At 31.8% G+C, this 16,912-nt stretch overlaps 1 protein-coding gene across 6 annotated transcripts in view; it reads left to right on the top strand.

The window, feature by feature from the left end:
• Nucleotides 1–16,912, top strand: part of LOC143078835 (high affinity cGMP-specific 3',5'-cyclic phosphodiesterase 9A-like) — a 53,440-nt gene that overhangs the window by 2,256 nt on the left and 34,272 nt on the right. For all 6 annotated transcript variants that reach the window (XM_076253825.1, XM_076253828.1, XM_076253824.1 and 3 more), the window contains exon 2: nt 15,829–15,899. In XM_076253825.1, coding sequence (XP_076109940.1) covers nt 15,829–15,899 — 71 coding nt within the window. The remainder of the gene's footprint in view (nt 1–15,828; nt 15,900–16,912) is intronic.

Here is a 16,912-nt window from a genome sequence, read left to right as displayed (position 1 = left end):
AGTTCTAGGTAGAACTGTCAGGATCAGTTCTAGGGTAGAACTGTCTAAAACTGTTCTAGGTAGAACTGACCAAATCTGTTCTAACCTTAGAACTGTCAACAGAACTGACTAAATCAGTCAGGACTGTAGAACAGTTCTAAATGACGTCACTACAGTGAGGGCACTTTAGAATTTAGAAGAAGAAAAAATCAGTTAATTTTACTTTACTATATACATGTAATAGCAGATATTCAATATTTTTTATTGATCAAACGCTACATGTACAAATATCGAAGTGGATAGAAGCAGAGACATATAATACAATTTATATGTCTCTGGTGGAAGGTTATCCAACTCATCGGAGAAATATTTTTATAAGATTGCATATGAAACATAATTGTTTACGTTTCTTCGTTCCCCGTTTTTAACAGTCTCTTCCTAAATATAACTCATTCGTTATTTAAGATTCTGTTTTGACAAATGTTCAAACGAAAATTGTACAGTGGATGAATTATGGGATATTAATGAAAAAAGTGTTGTATAACGTAAAAAAAAACTACGTATGTACATTTGCACCATCTCGTCAATTTAGCCAGACTTATCCATAACGATTATAAATGATATCTGGGACTAAAAGGTGTCAGGCTGACAGTTCTACGTACTGTCCTAGAACAGTTCTCCTGACAGATTCTGACAGATTTAATGAGAGGTTAGAAGTGATCTCCACTGTAGGAATGCCAATGAGACAAATTCCACTTCTAGTTTCAAGGTCCAGTAAAAATGTCATATTTCCCTTAACGCTGCTAAATGCAACTTGTCTGTTTCCTTTCTGTAGTGTACGTAGCAAGGTTTTCTTGTAGTGTTAATCATACAATGCATGTCCATTAAACGTATTTAGTGCAGATACACCTTTGTTTGATGATTTATATGCCCAAAAAATGTGAAAATGTTGCAAAATGGACATGTGTACTTATTGATGATTTAGTCTTAGCTGAATGATATTTTTTATTAGTTGTTATTAGTTTTAAATTAGCTGTCAGTAACTGCGAATATTCTCAAATCTGTACTTATTAAAGTGTCTTTTTGTTGTATGTTTTTTATATGTGTATCCATCTGATGAGTTGAGCCTTTTAAAACTGGTTTTTATGTTGTACTGTTACGCCACTGTCCAAGGTTATAGGAGGGTTGGATTCAAATTTTAATCAGAAGAGAAAACTAGCGGCTTAATTTATACAATACAAGATACGAAAAACAAATATGACAGACATAAACCACTGAAATGCAGGCTCCTGACATGGAACGAACCAGATTCTAAGATAATCTCAACATTCCTGTAGATGGATATAGGAAGATGTGGTATGAGTGCCAATTTGACAACTCTCCATCCAAGTCACAATTTATAAAAGTAAACCATTAAAGGTCAAGGTACGGTCTTCAATGAGGAGCCTTGGCTCACAACGAACAGCAAGCTATAAAGGGCCCCCAAAAAATACTAGTGTAAAACCATTCAAACGGGGAAACCAACGGTCTAATCTATATATAAAAAAACGAGAAACGAGAAATACTTATGAACAACTTAAACAAACGACAACTACTGAACTTCAGAGCCTACCTAAGTTTTACCCGAATAATTCAGACCCTCTCAGTAATATATCTCTCCCACTTGCGAGGTTTATGAAGTAATCGTAAATCAGCGGAACCCTATTTTATAACCAGAATATTTGCTAGTTATCAAATGAAGATTCAAGTTCAGATAACGTTAAGTTTGGGTGTTTTTTTTTAGCAATATTTTATAAATTTGGTTCAACAAGTATAATATGCAGTTTTACAATATTGAGTTCAATGATTTCGGTTAATGTCCTTTTCCACAACTGACTTTAAATTATTGTAAGAAGTGAATAAAACATAATTATAAAGACACATATATTTGGGGATTAAGTTGAAAACTATCTTTTACAATAGATACAAAACCAATTAAATATACATTTATATAATAAATGTAATTATTTATATAATAAATGTAATTACATGTAAAAATTTGAGCTAGATATTACAATTGAATAATTAAATAATAATAGTCCGAAGGATAATAGTCAAACTTACTGAACCGATTTTCGTCCTGTCAAATTTAAATACAAATACTCCTAATGAAAATCTAAAAACGAGGCTTAATTACATATTGCGTGCTTATAAAAAGATTTATCTTTTCTATGGCATTTGACTTTTATGGATTTGGCTTTTTTCTCAATCAGTCATTTTTATAATCCTTTGTGAATCTATCACAGATATTGACTTAGAAAAGTCGTGCTCTAGCTTTTTTAATCTAGTTTATAAATACAAGAACACCCAGGACAGAGAAATACACAAAAAAAAACCAAAAAGGACATTTCGACATGATAATAGTTATCAAAGATGCTAATAATTTTTTTTAAACATTGAAAATATGTTCATTTCATTTGTATATCTAATACAAATGTACGTCATTTTAGAAATATTTTATTTACATTAATTTGTGTTCTCTTGTATAAAGATCTATAAATATCTAAGTGAATAAAAGATAAACATTTGTCTTAAACTATATTAATGATATACTTTCTAATTGAATGTGGGTCCTCGGTGGTCGATTTGTCAATATAGTTTATCTAGAATACCACTTGTTTGTCAACAATAAGCTTGTTTGTTCGAATCCCGCTCATAGCAGGTGTGTTCGACTCTGACCTGGATTGACTATGATGGACAGTTTCCTGCCTAAGATCAGTGGCAAGCTGGTAACCACAATATAGACGAGAGAGCTGAAAAGTCACTCTAGCTCATTTTATTTAAATGAAATTAGTAATATAATCACAAAGGAAAACGTTTAAATTTAGATAAATAGTTCCTAGAATGAATTCATAAAAGGAAACAATTAAATGAAGACGCACACATATTTATGACAATGTTTATTATTCAGTTATATATTTTATTAATACAAATGACGTGACAGATAGTAGTGATTTAAAACATTAAATTTTCCTCAATTCATGATTATGGACGACTTTAATTTGCTAGTACGGCATAATGTTGATTTAATACATAAATGGCATTGTTTTTTTTTATTTTTTTTTTTTATTTTTCCATGATCAATGAGTACATTGTGCTGACAGATATTTAGCCATGAACAATGAGTACATTGTGCTGACAGATATGCAGCCATCATCAATGAGTACATTGTGCTGACAGATATGCAGCCATGATCAATGAGTACATTGTGCTGACAGATATGTAGCCATGATCAATGAGTACATTGTGCTGACAGATATGTAGCCATGATCAATGAGTACATTATGCTGACAGATATGTAGCCATGATCAATGAGTACATTGTGCTGACAGATATGTAGCCATGATCAATGAGTACATTGTGCTGACAGATATGTAGCCATGATCAATTAGTACATTTTACTGACAGATATGTAGCGTAAAGGAAACAGAAGATATCGAGGTGAAAGTCAAAAATCTTCATTAAAAAACTTATGCAATAACTTAGTTTAATTTTTAAAAGGACGAAAATATGCGTAATAGTGTAAACAAATACTGCACCCAAAACAATACATCAGCATCACAACCTTCACAATAAATCGTAGGGGGATGGGGATCTCAGGTGCTGAGGTAGGGTAAACAGATTCACCAGTGATATTCATCGTTTGTTTACTGCCAAGTTAATGTTTTGTAAAAACATATTCTACAAGAATGTATTAATACTGATAAGATTTCAGTCAGTTCTGTTAAATACAATCATTACAGTCATAACTTATGCTTGATTTTCCAGTTTGAGTTATAACCTGATTTTAATAAAATAAAAAAATCAGGTTTTTCTTTAGTCTCTGTCTTTTGTCTTTTATGATACTCAATACTGTTTAATTCGATGAACGTTTTATAGTTATCTTCTGTTTTGCAAAACTACGTTAACACCTGTATATTTTTATATTATTGTTTATGTCATGAAGTTTGACCGTGCTTGAATCTATGCATCGTTTCTATGCATTGACAGTTGCATTCATCTTTTATATTAATATCCAAATCGTATCGTGTGATAGTGTACCTATTTGTATTCCTTTCGCACGAATACATTTGGTCTTAGTACTCATGCCTAATACTTGTTGTCCTGGTGTGTCATTGTTGTTTGGAAGATCGAGTAATATAAGTGTCTATTAGGGTCTTTCCCAAGTGCTATACGAATGTCATTGACGTATACAAACATCTGCGCTTAGGCTATATAAATAGTTCGTTCGTACTCGCAATTCAAATTACAATGCAGTGCTAAGGAAAATATGATAAAATCAAGCGTTCATACAGCTTGCATCATAAACTCATTCCTGGTACCGATCTAATAGAATGTTTAATATATCTATAATAAGGGCGTCTGGCATTTCACCCTTGCCTTTTAATTTTGATCGTACTTTGCAATCCTAATGTATCTATTACTAGTATAAGTGCCACCTGCATTTCATCCTTGGTTTATGACTGAGATCGTGTTTTTCAATCTTAATTTTTTATATATCTAACACTCAGAAACGTGTCCTCCCCCCCCCCCCCCCAAACGTGTCCGATTCCCTCAAACGTGTTATGTTATAGAGGCCGTTTTAAATAAAAATTGCGGAAATTGCAAAAAAAATGTAGGCTTACAAAAATACATGCAACTGGCGGCACAACGAAAGAGTGAAATGCCACAAAGGTTTTATGCTCACAGTATAAGACATTCATCTACACCATGTCCCTGATTAAATACCTACAATTTAACTCAGCATCGCTGCATACATTTACTTTAAATATAGCCGAACGGACACTTTTACCAGGGTTATACTGCCTAAAGTTATGTAATTTTATGTATTTTAATGAAATAATATACGTTCAGAAAAAAAGAATTACCAAATAACCTACGTATTTATAAAATGGACACGAATGATAGTACCAGTAAAAGAAAAAAAGCTTGATAAGGACACGTTTGGGGATTGGACACGTTTTGGCGTTGATACAAGTGACACGCTGTGGCGCCCCTTGCATTTAGACATGTTTTGCACTTCAGTGACGTTATGTGGACACGTTTGGGGACGTTTGGGAGTGTTACATATATCATATCTATATATCTATCATACGGGCCACCTGTATTTCACCCTTGGTTTATTTGGTAGGGCAAGTATTACTTAACATTCAGTGTTACATTCAACGTCTGTTGATGCTGTTTATATTTTTGTCGTTTTGATATTTAACATATTTTTACATGAAATTTTCTGTTTTTTCATTGGTCTAATAATTTTCTTTTGTCCCCCTTTTTTATTATCTCTCTTTAGTTTTGGTCTCTTATCGATCCTGACGAAGATAGACCTGAATATTTTGTTTCGAATGCAGCTAATGCTGTATTTTTCACATGGCTTGATTAATTTTTACACTTAACTTACGTAAATTGACGACAGGTGATACAGCACTGAATAAATATACCGGGAAGAATTATTACATTCATAACGACAAATCGACAGGTGGCGCTATCATTTTAGACGCTGTTAATCTTGTGAAAGTCATTCCTCAAGGTATCGGGTTATGTAACTTAGTTTTTTTCAATGGAAGTTCAGCTATGTGTCAACTGTTATATTTTTTCATAATGAAATAAATAAGAGTCAGTGACAGTGTGAATGCATTTCTGTAGAAAACAACGAAGAAACTGTAGCCATACATGGATGGTTGAACTGTTTTTAGATTATCATTATAACATTGATAAACAACTTGTTGTGACCAAAACATACATTGTTTAGGCAATTCTAAATGGTGTAATGCATATTTTGAGCACCAGGAAGTGACATGTTTTTTTTCCGAATACTACTGATAAGCCTAAATTCTAAGCATGGTTGCTGTGCCTGAAATTAACAACACCACTGAATCAATTTCACTAATGGTGATCTTTTCTGGTCCACTAGTCAGCACATGCGATAAAATTGATGCGGTTGTTTTCTATAAAGTTATAATTTATGTAATAGTCAATCATTTGAGACACTTGGGTTTTCTACTTTACACTGATTTTGGGTTTTTTTGGTTTTCCAACCTCTTCAACTTCATAATTAATTTGAACTTCCGACTTTTTCTTCGAACGGTACCGGCGAGTCTCGTGTACTAAATCACAAACCGATATCTTTGATGATATTTTTGTACATATATATTTTTTGTACATTTACAACTGTGACTTTTATCACTTTTCAGAGGGTAATATCAAAAGCAAGATTTAATCTTATAAAAAAATAGTTGTATACATACTACTTCTGGTTGTTTTAGTCATATTGATTCGAAACATCATGGGTACTTAATCCATATTGATTTTATTCCTCGGTTAATACATTTTACACAAAAATAGCCCTTGACAATAAATGATTAGCTTTCTTTGTAATGATGTCGTTAAGCAGAGTAATGTTTTCTATGATAAACGATATCTATACATTATACTACGGATACCAAGCTTGATCAAAGCGGTACCTTCTTCTATCAGAGTGACGAAAAAATGCATATGAACTTTGGTTCAAATCTTAAAAGGGCATTGCAAAAGAAATTGGAATTATCTTTTGTTCGTGCATTACAGTGATACCATAATGTCATTTTATACGTTATCATTATTCTATTTCAATACATTTTATATATTTTATTGCTATTGTTGTTTAACAGATAAAAACGTTGTTTGGTTTAAGCATTTTATAATCGTTTATTTAATGTTGTGTACAACGTAGTATGATTTTCACTTATATTTATATTGGACATAAAAAGGTAATCTTACACGAATCTGACGCTACTTTAACATTGATCTAGCCGTTTCAGAACAAATCAATGGACCAAATATAGATTAGAATTGTTTATACCAACATTAAAATGTTAAAATAGACAAATTGGCGTTTTGCTAATCTTTCTGCTAAATACAGTGAGTTTTCTAGTTAGCTATAAAACCAGGTTCAATCCAGATAAGAAAATGCCTCTACCAAGTCGGGTATATCACATGTGTTATCTATTCGTTTGGTGTGTTTGAGCTTTTGACTTAGTCATTTGATAAGGGATTTTCCTTTTAGAAATTTCCTCTGAGTTCAGAATTTTTGTAATTTTACTTTTTTTCTAGCAATAGTTTCGCCTGGATGAATAACACTGTGATGACTGTTAATGGTCGTTTACCTTGAATGATTGATTTTTGCTTATCATCAGTGCAAAAATAGACATTAAGCAAAAACCTGACATCCTAACAGTATGGCTAGTTATTTCATTCAATATAAATATCTGTCTTATAGAATGTTGATTTAGTCAAAATTGAACTTTCATGGTTATATCAATGGTTTTAGTTTACGATAAGGGTAAATCAGGTATCTCAACCTTATTCGATTGAAAATAGCTGAATAAATCGGTCAAGTTCTTTAATTTGTACCCCCAAAAAATGCAGTCAATTTTTACTTCTTTTCATCCAAATGAGGAAAATCACATTATTTAGACTGTTTTTACAAAACAGCATGATTTTTGTTTGATTCAACGTATTTACAACTCGTCGATTTAAGATCGGATGACTTATATAATCTAATCTTATTAAGGAATGTATTGGTAATTTCCTAATTTTGGTTTGAATTACGAAAACAGGTTTCGTGACCTCAATTTTTGTCTTCTTAAAGCACATAACTATAATCGTCTAGTTTAATTCTTTTTTGTGTATAATCTATATGAAATCTAATAATAATGTGATATGGGCCATATTTTGTAAAATTATTGAAACAAAATTAAGTATAGACATGAGGAATGTGCCAAACAGACAAACAACCGGATCAAGGTGAAGAAATTAGCTCAGGACCACCAATAGACCTTCAACATGTTGTTGCGAGAAATACCACACCCGGAGTCGGGCTTCAGATGGCCCCTAAACAAAAATGTGTTCTAGTTCAATCAAGATGGATGTCTCATTTAAATCTGAAACATATCAATGCGCTAAAATTTAAAAAAAAAAACATACAAGAATAACAAAAGCTAGGGGCTTATGACTTAGGATAGGCGCAAACATGACGCGGGGTTAAACTTGTTTTTGTGACATATCAACCTCCTCTGAAACTTCTTTTGTTTATAATTTAGACTAAAAGCACATACAAGTCCTATGATATCTTACAAAAAAGGTTTTGACTGACCATGTTTATTGAGACTGGTGTCGTCTAAAACTAAGCAAACGAGATACAGTATATTCGTTTAGCTGTAGAAAGGGCACCTGTTTTTTTACTGTAAAAAATGTTGAATCTAGAATATATTCTATTTGCTGTCTATACAAATACAGTAAAACATTGCATTTTACATATGTGTATAAGGAAGATGACTTGACTATCAGTTAAAATAAATACACATTACAAAACAGCTTGGTCATAGCTCAAGGTTTCGTGATAACCTTTCTCTAAACTTTCCTTCGTCTTGGAAAAAATGCAGAAAACCTATTTGTTATCAATTCAGTTGACATATTTTAATGATCAAATGTCAGAAGGCTATCGGCGTTAATAACTCAATTAGAAAATAGTTTTAAGCTTCAAAAATCAATTAGTTTGATACTGCATTGATGTCATTCTAAGATGAAAATATCTTCAGGTAATCTTAAAACGCAATAGATCTTCGTCAAGTTCTCGTTTTGATAGAACCAGGTGCAAAGACGTATTAATAAAGCGTTGATGATACTTAAAAGACACTGTCAAACAATACCATGAGGTAACCTTTGTGTCATCGATACATTAAACAGAGATTAATAAGTAGCAATCTGAGATAGAGTTGTTCAGATTTCTTGTCAATATGCGTAATGTTTTATAGGTTTTCTAAGTAATTGATTTTAGATATTTTGTTCAAAATTAAAGAGACGAATTCCTCTTATCGTTAATATTACATATTAGAAGCCTTTAATATTCTCACAGAGAATGGTTCACTGTATCTTGTTCATTTTCCACTACTGAAAATGGGACTTGTATCTTGTTCATTTTCCACTATTGAAAATGGGATTCTTGCATCTTGTTCTTTTTCAATCACAGAGAATGGGATTCTCGAATCATGTTTATTTTCCATTATAGAGAACGAGATTTCGTATCTTGTTCATTTTCTATTTTCTAATTGAGTTCATTTTCCACTACTGAAAATGGGATTCTTGTATCTTGTACATTTTCCACTACTGAAAATGGGATTCTTGTATCTTGGTCATTTTCCACTACTGAAAATGGGATTCTTGTATCTTGTTCATTTTCAATCACAGAGAATGGGATTCTCGAATAATGTTTATTTTCCATTATAGAGAACGAGATTTCGTATCTTGTTCATTTTCCATCACAGAGAAAGGGATTTTCGAATCATTTTCATTTTCCATTACAGAGAACGAGATCTCGTATCTAGTTCATTTTCCATCACAAAGAAAGGGATTTTCGTACCATGTTCATTTTCCATTACAGAGAACGAGATCTCGTATCTTGTTCATTTTCCATCACAGAGAAAAGGATTTTCGTATCATACTCATTTTCCATTACAGAGAACGGGATCTCGTATCTTATTCATTTTCAATCACAGAGAATGGGATCTCGTGCCTTGTTCATTTTCTATCACAGGGAAGATGATCTTATATATTGTTCATTATCCCTCACATAAAAAAATGATTTCGTATCTTGAGTTTTTTCCCGTAAAAGGAATAGGTTCGAATCTAGTTTCTTTTCCCCTACAACTGCCAATGTAAATTTCCTTTTCTCTTTCTTTATTTTATATGCACTGTTATGGTTGCGCAGTTTTGTGTTGAAATTTGGATCTATTGTAAGGTTATATGTTGTACGGTGTGTGCACATTTTTAGTATGCAACGCTTTGACTTTTAATTTTTAAATACTGTCATATATATGTTTATAGTTAAGACAAATGAGCTAACCACATTGTGTAACTGTCTGGATAGGGGTTATGAGAGCTCTACAATGCTCATTTACTACACGATAGCAAAGTATATGCCAATGATTTCAAATGTAAGATACTGATGTTACACTGTACATAAACTGTCTCTTCGTTTTTGGCTGCAAAGTGCTCGACAAAATGTTTGACAGAAATGTAATGAGCGTACGTAATTGGCTATTTGAATGTAGTAGTTAAGCATGCATGATTTAAGTTTGTCTGCTCAACAATTTGTTAGCGAAGACTATCAAGGACAAATTTAGGACGGAGTTAAGCAAGAGGAACACTTATTTTAATATGTTTGATTTACAATGCATTGTTCACTATCGAACAGTTGAGTCTAGCGGTGTCATTTTTGTGAATGCATATTTCATTAATAAAAGTACATTTCGTTTTTTCTTCCTCTCATATAAACTTGTTAGTTACGAATCTGTTATAACTAGAAATGCTACAAGTAAAGCCCATTGCTGCCTTGATGATTTAGTATTTAAACTGTTGACATTTAAATAGACATTGCGTGCGAGACACCAAGCGATTTTTACAGTTCTGGTTTGGATAGTTTTAATTTCACCTAATACTAGAAACGCTAAGGTTGTAAGCCTACACAATATGTTGAATATAAGTTAGATTTGTCTTTGTTTGGACTAATTTAATTTCCTGCCGAAATCGATTAGACAATTTATCACTAACTAAATTCAATTAGATAAAGTTAAGTAATCAGCTTTAACTGTCAATTTCAACTGATTGATGAATTACTCTAAATTATTTAATTCGTCCATACTGTTTTTACCTTGTTTTTAGAAAAAATACTTCAAAGATATTATATGATAGCAACTAAACTTCCACAAAGTTGTCGTAAATACAAAGTTTTTATATTGTAAAACATCAGTAAACAAATGTTGGTCTGAAACGATAAATGGTCTGAAATTAAAAGACTCCACAATATATACTTAAGTCATTTTCAGTCTTTATTCCAATTTTCAGAAGTCCCCATTGCGGTAAATTCAGTACTGTTCAACCAATTATCTTGCAGTCAATTTCTGCTTTGTATTGATCTGATGAGTTGAGTTTCGATCCTTAGTCAGGAACCTATGATTCAGTGGTTGTCGTATGTTGCTGTGTGTCATATTTTTATTTTATTCATTGTTTGTTACATAATCAGGCCAATAGTTTTCTTGTTCGAATTGTTTTACCTTTGCCTTTTCCTAGCCTTTTATAGCTGACTATGAGGTTTGGTTTTGACTCATTGCTGAATCTTGTACCGTCACCTATACCCCAGAATTTTTCTGTCATTTGGTCAATGGTAGATAGTTGTCTGTTTGGCAATTTGACTGAATCTTCTTTTTGTAATTTAGAACTGTTCAGACAATATTCAGACCTCTAGCCTTTTTTTTACCATGAACTCCTTGACATCTTACTGACTTGTCTAAAAAGCTACTGAAAAGTAGTGAATTGACTGCCAACAAGTTATCTAAACAGTGCTGAGTTAACCATTGTGGATAATTATGGAATATTACTAAAAGACGTAAAAATACTTAATACGTTTTTGTTTTGACTTTTCAGATGATTTAAATCACCTAATATTCATTTACTTGTGTATAAAAAAGCCAACAATGACTATTTTGCATGCACATGTGTAATGTTTTGTGCATGCCTTGATGTTTGATCTACATTTGCACCAGTGATACTTTGTATCAAATTGAGTATTCTTCGTATTTATTCAATACCGATAGTTAATTCATTGGTGACAAAATTTGACATTGTCATTCTTTTGAATTTAAACATGAATGTAAACTCGGAATATCGACCTTTCCCACGTCTATTTGAGAGGGAAAAAAAACTAATCAAAGATAACAGGCTGATAATGGTTACGTCAGACGTGCGTTTAGTCTACATAACACCCATCAGTGAAATTAGGGTGGTTCATGTTTAAATATGACTATAATTGTTTGACTTGATGGTTACAACTTTTTGGAAATGAAAACCTAGAGTGTCAAATACAAATTGTAAAACAAATAGTATGTTTTATACGATACAAGCGCTTTCTTAGTATAACAGTGTGGATTCATGGAATTCTTCCAACCGATAATTAGATCCGTGCCGAGAGTATATAATTTCAGTTCTGCTATGAATACGCAGACACGTCTTATCTGAATGGGAACGTTAAATTTGATGACCTTTTTTCAAAGAGCGCCACGTTTCGTGCGACAAAAAAAAAACATACATGAAAATGCTGTTTGGGGGATGACATATTGCATGACAAAATTCTACTACCTTCTCGCTTTTGATAAGATATTTATTTTTGGTTATTTTACATACCTTAAAGCTATACAATTTACCTTATCCTGTCCTATTTTCTAACATAAACGCAGTCATTAAATAGCAAATGATTGGACGTTTGTTTTTGTTATTTCAATAGAGATTTCAAACAATAATTGACTATAACAAATTAACATGATGTTACATTTACTTTCATTGTTTTGTACCTAAAATATGTTTTTGGTAAATTAATTTCATGAATATCAAAGCCTTAAATATCAGAAATTAAATAACATGTATAATTTAGATGCTTACACTCCCAACCATCTGACCCTTTTCTTTGAATATTTTAGCTTTCGTCGACTAATGTTGTATTTTGTTGCCTTTTTGTTATCTTCTCTCCTTTACATATAAAATACAGTCTAAATAACTTGCTTTTTGTAAATTTATGGTTTGATAATTCCACGTGGGCAAACAAAGACCGCAAACGATTTGGAGGTAAATTAAATTTACATCAATTATTACCAAAATGTTGTGGCACAATTTTGTTACCTGTTATATATCTTTTGAATTACGTTTCCAATTTCACCTAATGTTTCCATCCCCAAAAAAGCTAGTAGCTTGTACAATTCTTCTATAACAAGTCCATAAAGTTTGTAAATCGATTTGAGTCATTTCTTGGCATTTTGAAACAACTTTGATTAGAAGAGAGTACATCTGCTAGTACTTGTAGATGAACCAAATCCATTATACAAATTGTGTTTGCTGAAGCTAATTAAAAAAATGCTCAAAGCAACAAGTGCTTATATTGACATTTTCTCTTTTGTCGCTTTTAGTTAATTGAATATGAACCAGTATCAACACCAAGACGAAACAGGATATTACTTCTGCAAAAGGTTGAGGTCAAATGGTAGCGAAAGAATGATATTCATAAATAGGTTATTTCATTTTTCGATGATGTAATGTATATTGAAATAACTTTCACTAAGTTTGGTTGAGACTAGAAGTGTTGTACCATGCTAACTGTGTTTATGCGTCAATGTTGTAACTATTTGTGAATGTTTCAAGTTTTGTTTTATCATGGCGATAGTCTTATCGGTCTTGTTTTGACTCCATCTTGCTTTATTGGTCTTTGTAATCGTCTCTCCTTTTTCAATAAATTATAGTCTAAATGACTGGCGTTTTGTAAATTTATTTCAACAATATAGGGAGAAAATAGTTGTTAACAGTATTGTAACGATACACCGTCAATATATGGAAACTAAATTGATATCACAATCATTAAGTCAGGTGAATACATGTTGCAGAGGAAGGACTTAAAATTATGATTAATTATGTATGCATGGTGACAAAAATAGTAATTGTTAATGCTTATTAATACTTATTTAATATCCTCATTGACTTTTACAGTTCTGATCATAAACATTGCCAATGAACGAGGAATTTAACTTGTATAGGGCTTCAATAATGAGCAAACCCCATATCGTAATGTAATTATCAAAAGGCCCTGACATGACAAAATGTGGAACAATTCAAGAGAACAAAATAATTGACATGATTCATGCTTTAACAACATTGATCGAAAAACGAGACAGGCATTAACAAACAGCCACTAAATTACACACCCCTGACTTGTGTTAGACATATACTTAATGTTGCAGGGTTAAACATGTAAATCGGAAGTGACATCCTATGTGCCAATATTACATATGTTCAATAGTTAGTCGGGAAGCTACATTATAAAACTCATGTTAAACTTTGACACAGAAAGATGAATTGCCCATTAATAAACTATACCTAATAGATCATTCAATGCCATTTTGAATAGAACGAATGGGTTAACCAACCTTATTTCATAGAAAACGTCAGTCAACGCTTGAGAATTAATGTTTCTTTGAAACGAATTGAATTTCATTATCTTTTGATCTCTCAAAAGCAATTACAAACCCGATTGATTGTCTGTGTTGGACATCAAATGCTACTTAAACGTAATGCCATACTATCATTGATTGTAAGCGACTAATAAACGTAATTCCATACTTTCATTGATTGTAAGCGACTAATAAACGTAATGCCATACTATCATTGATTGTAAGCGACTAAATAAGAACTGTAATGAGAGAAAAAAGAATTAGTTTGAAAGATTAGGCAACGAACCCGTAATGAAAAGAATTCTATATTCCTTGCCATTATCAATGTGAAATTAATTGGTATATATTTTACAAAGTGTCTGAGACGGATGTAGAAGTAGATATTAAATAGTATAACACGGTATGACATTTCAGAAGGCAGAAATTTTCTGTAGCAAATGAATTCGTAATGGAATCTACTTAAATAGCGTTCAATCATGGTGTTAAGAAATGACTGTATATTGTTCAACGATTGAATATATTTTGCCGTGTGATATTCTGAATAATAATTCTTTAAAATCATCTGGTAGGATAAGAGCTTGATTAATGGAACTATATCAAAATCAAGCTTCTAGTATCTATTGAGTTCGCTGTTTCGATATCATTTTTAATGTTAAGAAACGAATGATTTAACTACCTCGGGCAAATATGACCTCAGATCATGATGACTACTCATTTGTGATCATATACTGATATAGCTCTTAAAAAGTATAGACCACATTAGATTTCTTTGTACACCTTGTTTCCTTTTCATTTAGCTTTTAATGTATTTTGTCTTTACTTTTGAACCTGCTTGGAGAAGAGATCAATGTCAGTGAGATGAAATCGAACTGTACACTATATCGAATGATATTTAGAGATCAACAGGGATATCTAACAATAAGCATGTAAGGGTACACTATGTTATCCTCTGAATCACCAAGAATACAGAAAATGGTTTTTTTTTTTTAATAAATATTGCAATTTGTCACTTTGAACACTGTGACGACTTTGTCTTTAGTATGGGCCTACCAAGTTCAACTCCTGCAAATCCCGGGTTTGTATCGATGCTTTTGACTGATTCGTCAACTATGCAACAGATCAAGTGAAACAAAAATTCACAGTGAACATTTTATTCGAATGCATACCGTTGTTATATTAAAATAAACTCGTCATAGATACTAGGATTGAAATTTTGTATTTGCGCCAGATGCGCGTTTTGTCTACAAAAGAGGGACGAAAGATAACAGAGGGACAGTCAAACTATAAACATGTCATCAGTGACGCTCAAAGAATATAATTGAAAAATGATCGATTAAGAGGTAATTACGCCACATTTTGCATGTAAGCCTCGATATAAGCACTCATCTTAAAACATGTCTCGCGTTTGTATGAATAAGTCTTGGGGTGGTGGAGTGATAGAAAGAATGACCCGATATTATAAGCTTAATTTAATACGCTTCCAAATTTGTGTTATTTTTTTAAATTTTCAGTGCAATAAAATTGGTACTGTTCATGTTATCCTTTAGGAATTTTTGGTCCTCAATGCGCTTCAACTTCGTACTGTATTTGGCCTTTTTAACATTTCATTTTTTTATTCGAGCGTCACCGATAAGTCTTTCGTAGACAAAACGCGCGCATGGCGTAAATATAACATTTTAATCCTGGTATCTATGATGAGTTTATTATCTTCATGAGTATAATTCGCAATATATGCACAACAAATGAATTCATTTATTAAGTACATTTCTTTTTTCTCTTTCAGATCATTTTCAGTAGACATTGTAGTTCCAGAGATATACATGATCTTATTGCACAGGTTGCGGGGGTCGGCAAGTAAGTAGATATAATGTCTTTTAGTTACAAATCTTTGTTAACCAAAATTGACGGAATAAAAGCAATAGATCCTCAAAACTTTATTAATCTGTGTCTATGGTAACTAAACCTTTAGTTTTTTACACATTGAAGAATTAATCAAACGTTTTGATAAAAATAGGTAGTTATTTTTTATAAATGTTAAGGTCTCAAATTTCCTTTTTCCTAAGTAACTGTGATAATAGTTTTATCATTAAATATGGTCTGCCATATTTATTTGTTATGTTGTCAAAATATTGAGTTGAAGGTCAGATGATTGCATACAAAATTAGTTCATTTCACAATGAAAAATCAGAAAATCAAAAAATAATCTGATCTCCTTCAGAATTCTGGAAATAAATTTCAAAGAAAATACTCCTAAAAAAATCAATAAGAAAATTATATAAAATATTTCATGATTGACGTCTTAACAAACAGAAAATTTGTGTAAACAAATGCTTCAATATAGAATAATGCGTGATTAGCTACGCATTTGGTTGTATAATTCGAACTAGCTAAACGAAAAAACAATTTATGAATTGACTTGGTATCAAATTAACAGATGCATTTTAACTGTAAATCAGATCATACATTTACCCATAAACAAAATTCTATACCTATCAATGCTGAGCTGATGATAATATTTGAAATATTCTAAATGAGTATGTACTTACACAAGGTTTTCCTTCAATGTAATTAAAACCTTAGCAAGAACTCCACAGTAGAGAAATTAAAGAATGTCTACATGTCTTGTTTTTTTTTTTAATTTAATCTCAAAATTAGTTTATTCATTGCGGTAGCTAACTATTAAATAACTTGATGTCGACCATACATATAATACTTATTTTTGAATAGAAACTTTCATAAAAAAAATATAAACTTAACCATATTGTGGAATCTTTTAGAGATATTTAAGGTAAATCATCGGTATATGTTTCCCATAAGAATTTTTTTATACTTGCCAAATTTAAGATTTCACTATGCTCTTTCCAAAA

Source organism: Mytilus galloprovincialis, chromosome 6, assembly GCF_965363235.1.
Source record: "Mytilus galloprovincialis chromosome 6, xbMytGall1.hap1.1, whole genome shotgun sequence".
Taxonomy (NCBI): Eukaryota; Metazoa; Mollusca; class Bivalvia; order Mytilida; family Mytilidae; genus Mytilus; species Mytilus galloprovincialis.
Note: the sequence above shows the minus strand (reverse complement) of the source record. Positions and strands in the feature narration are given on the sequence as shown.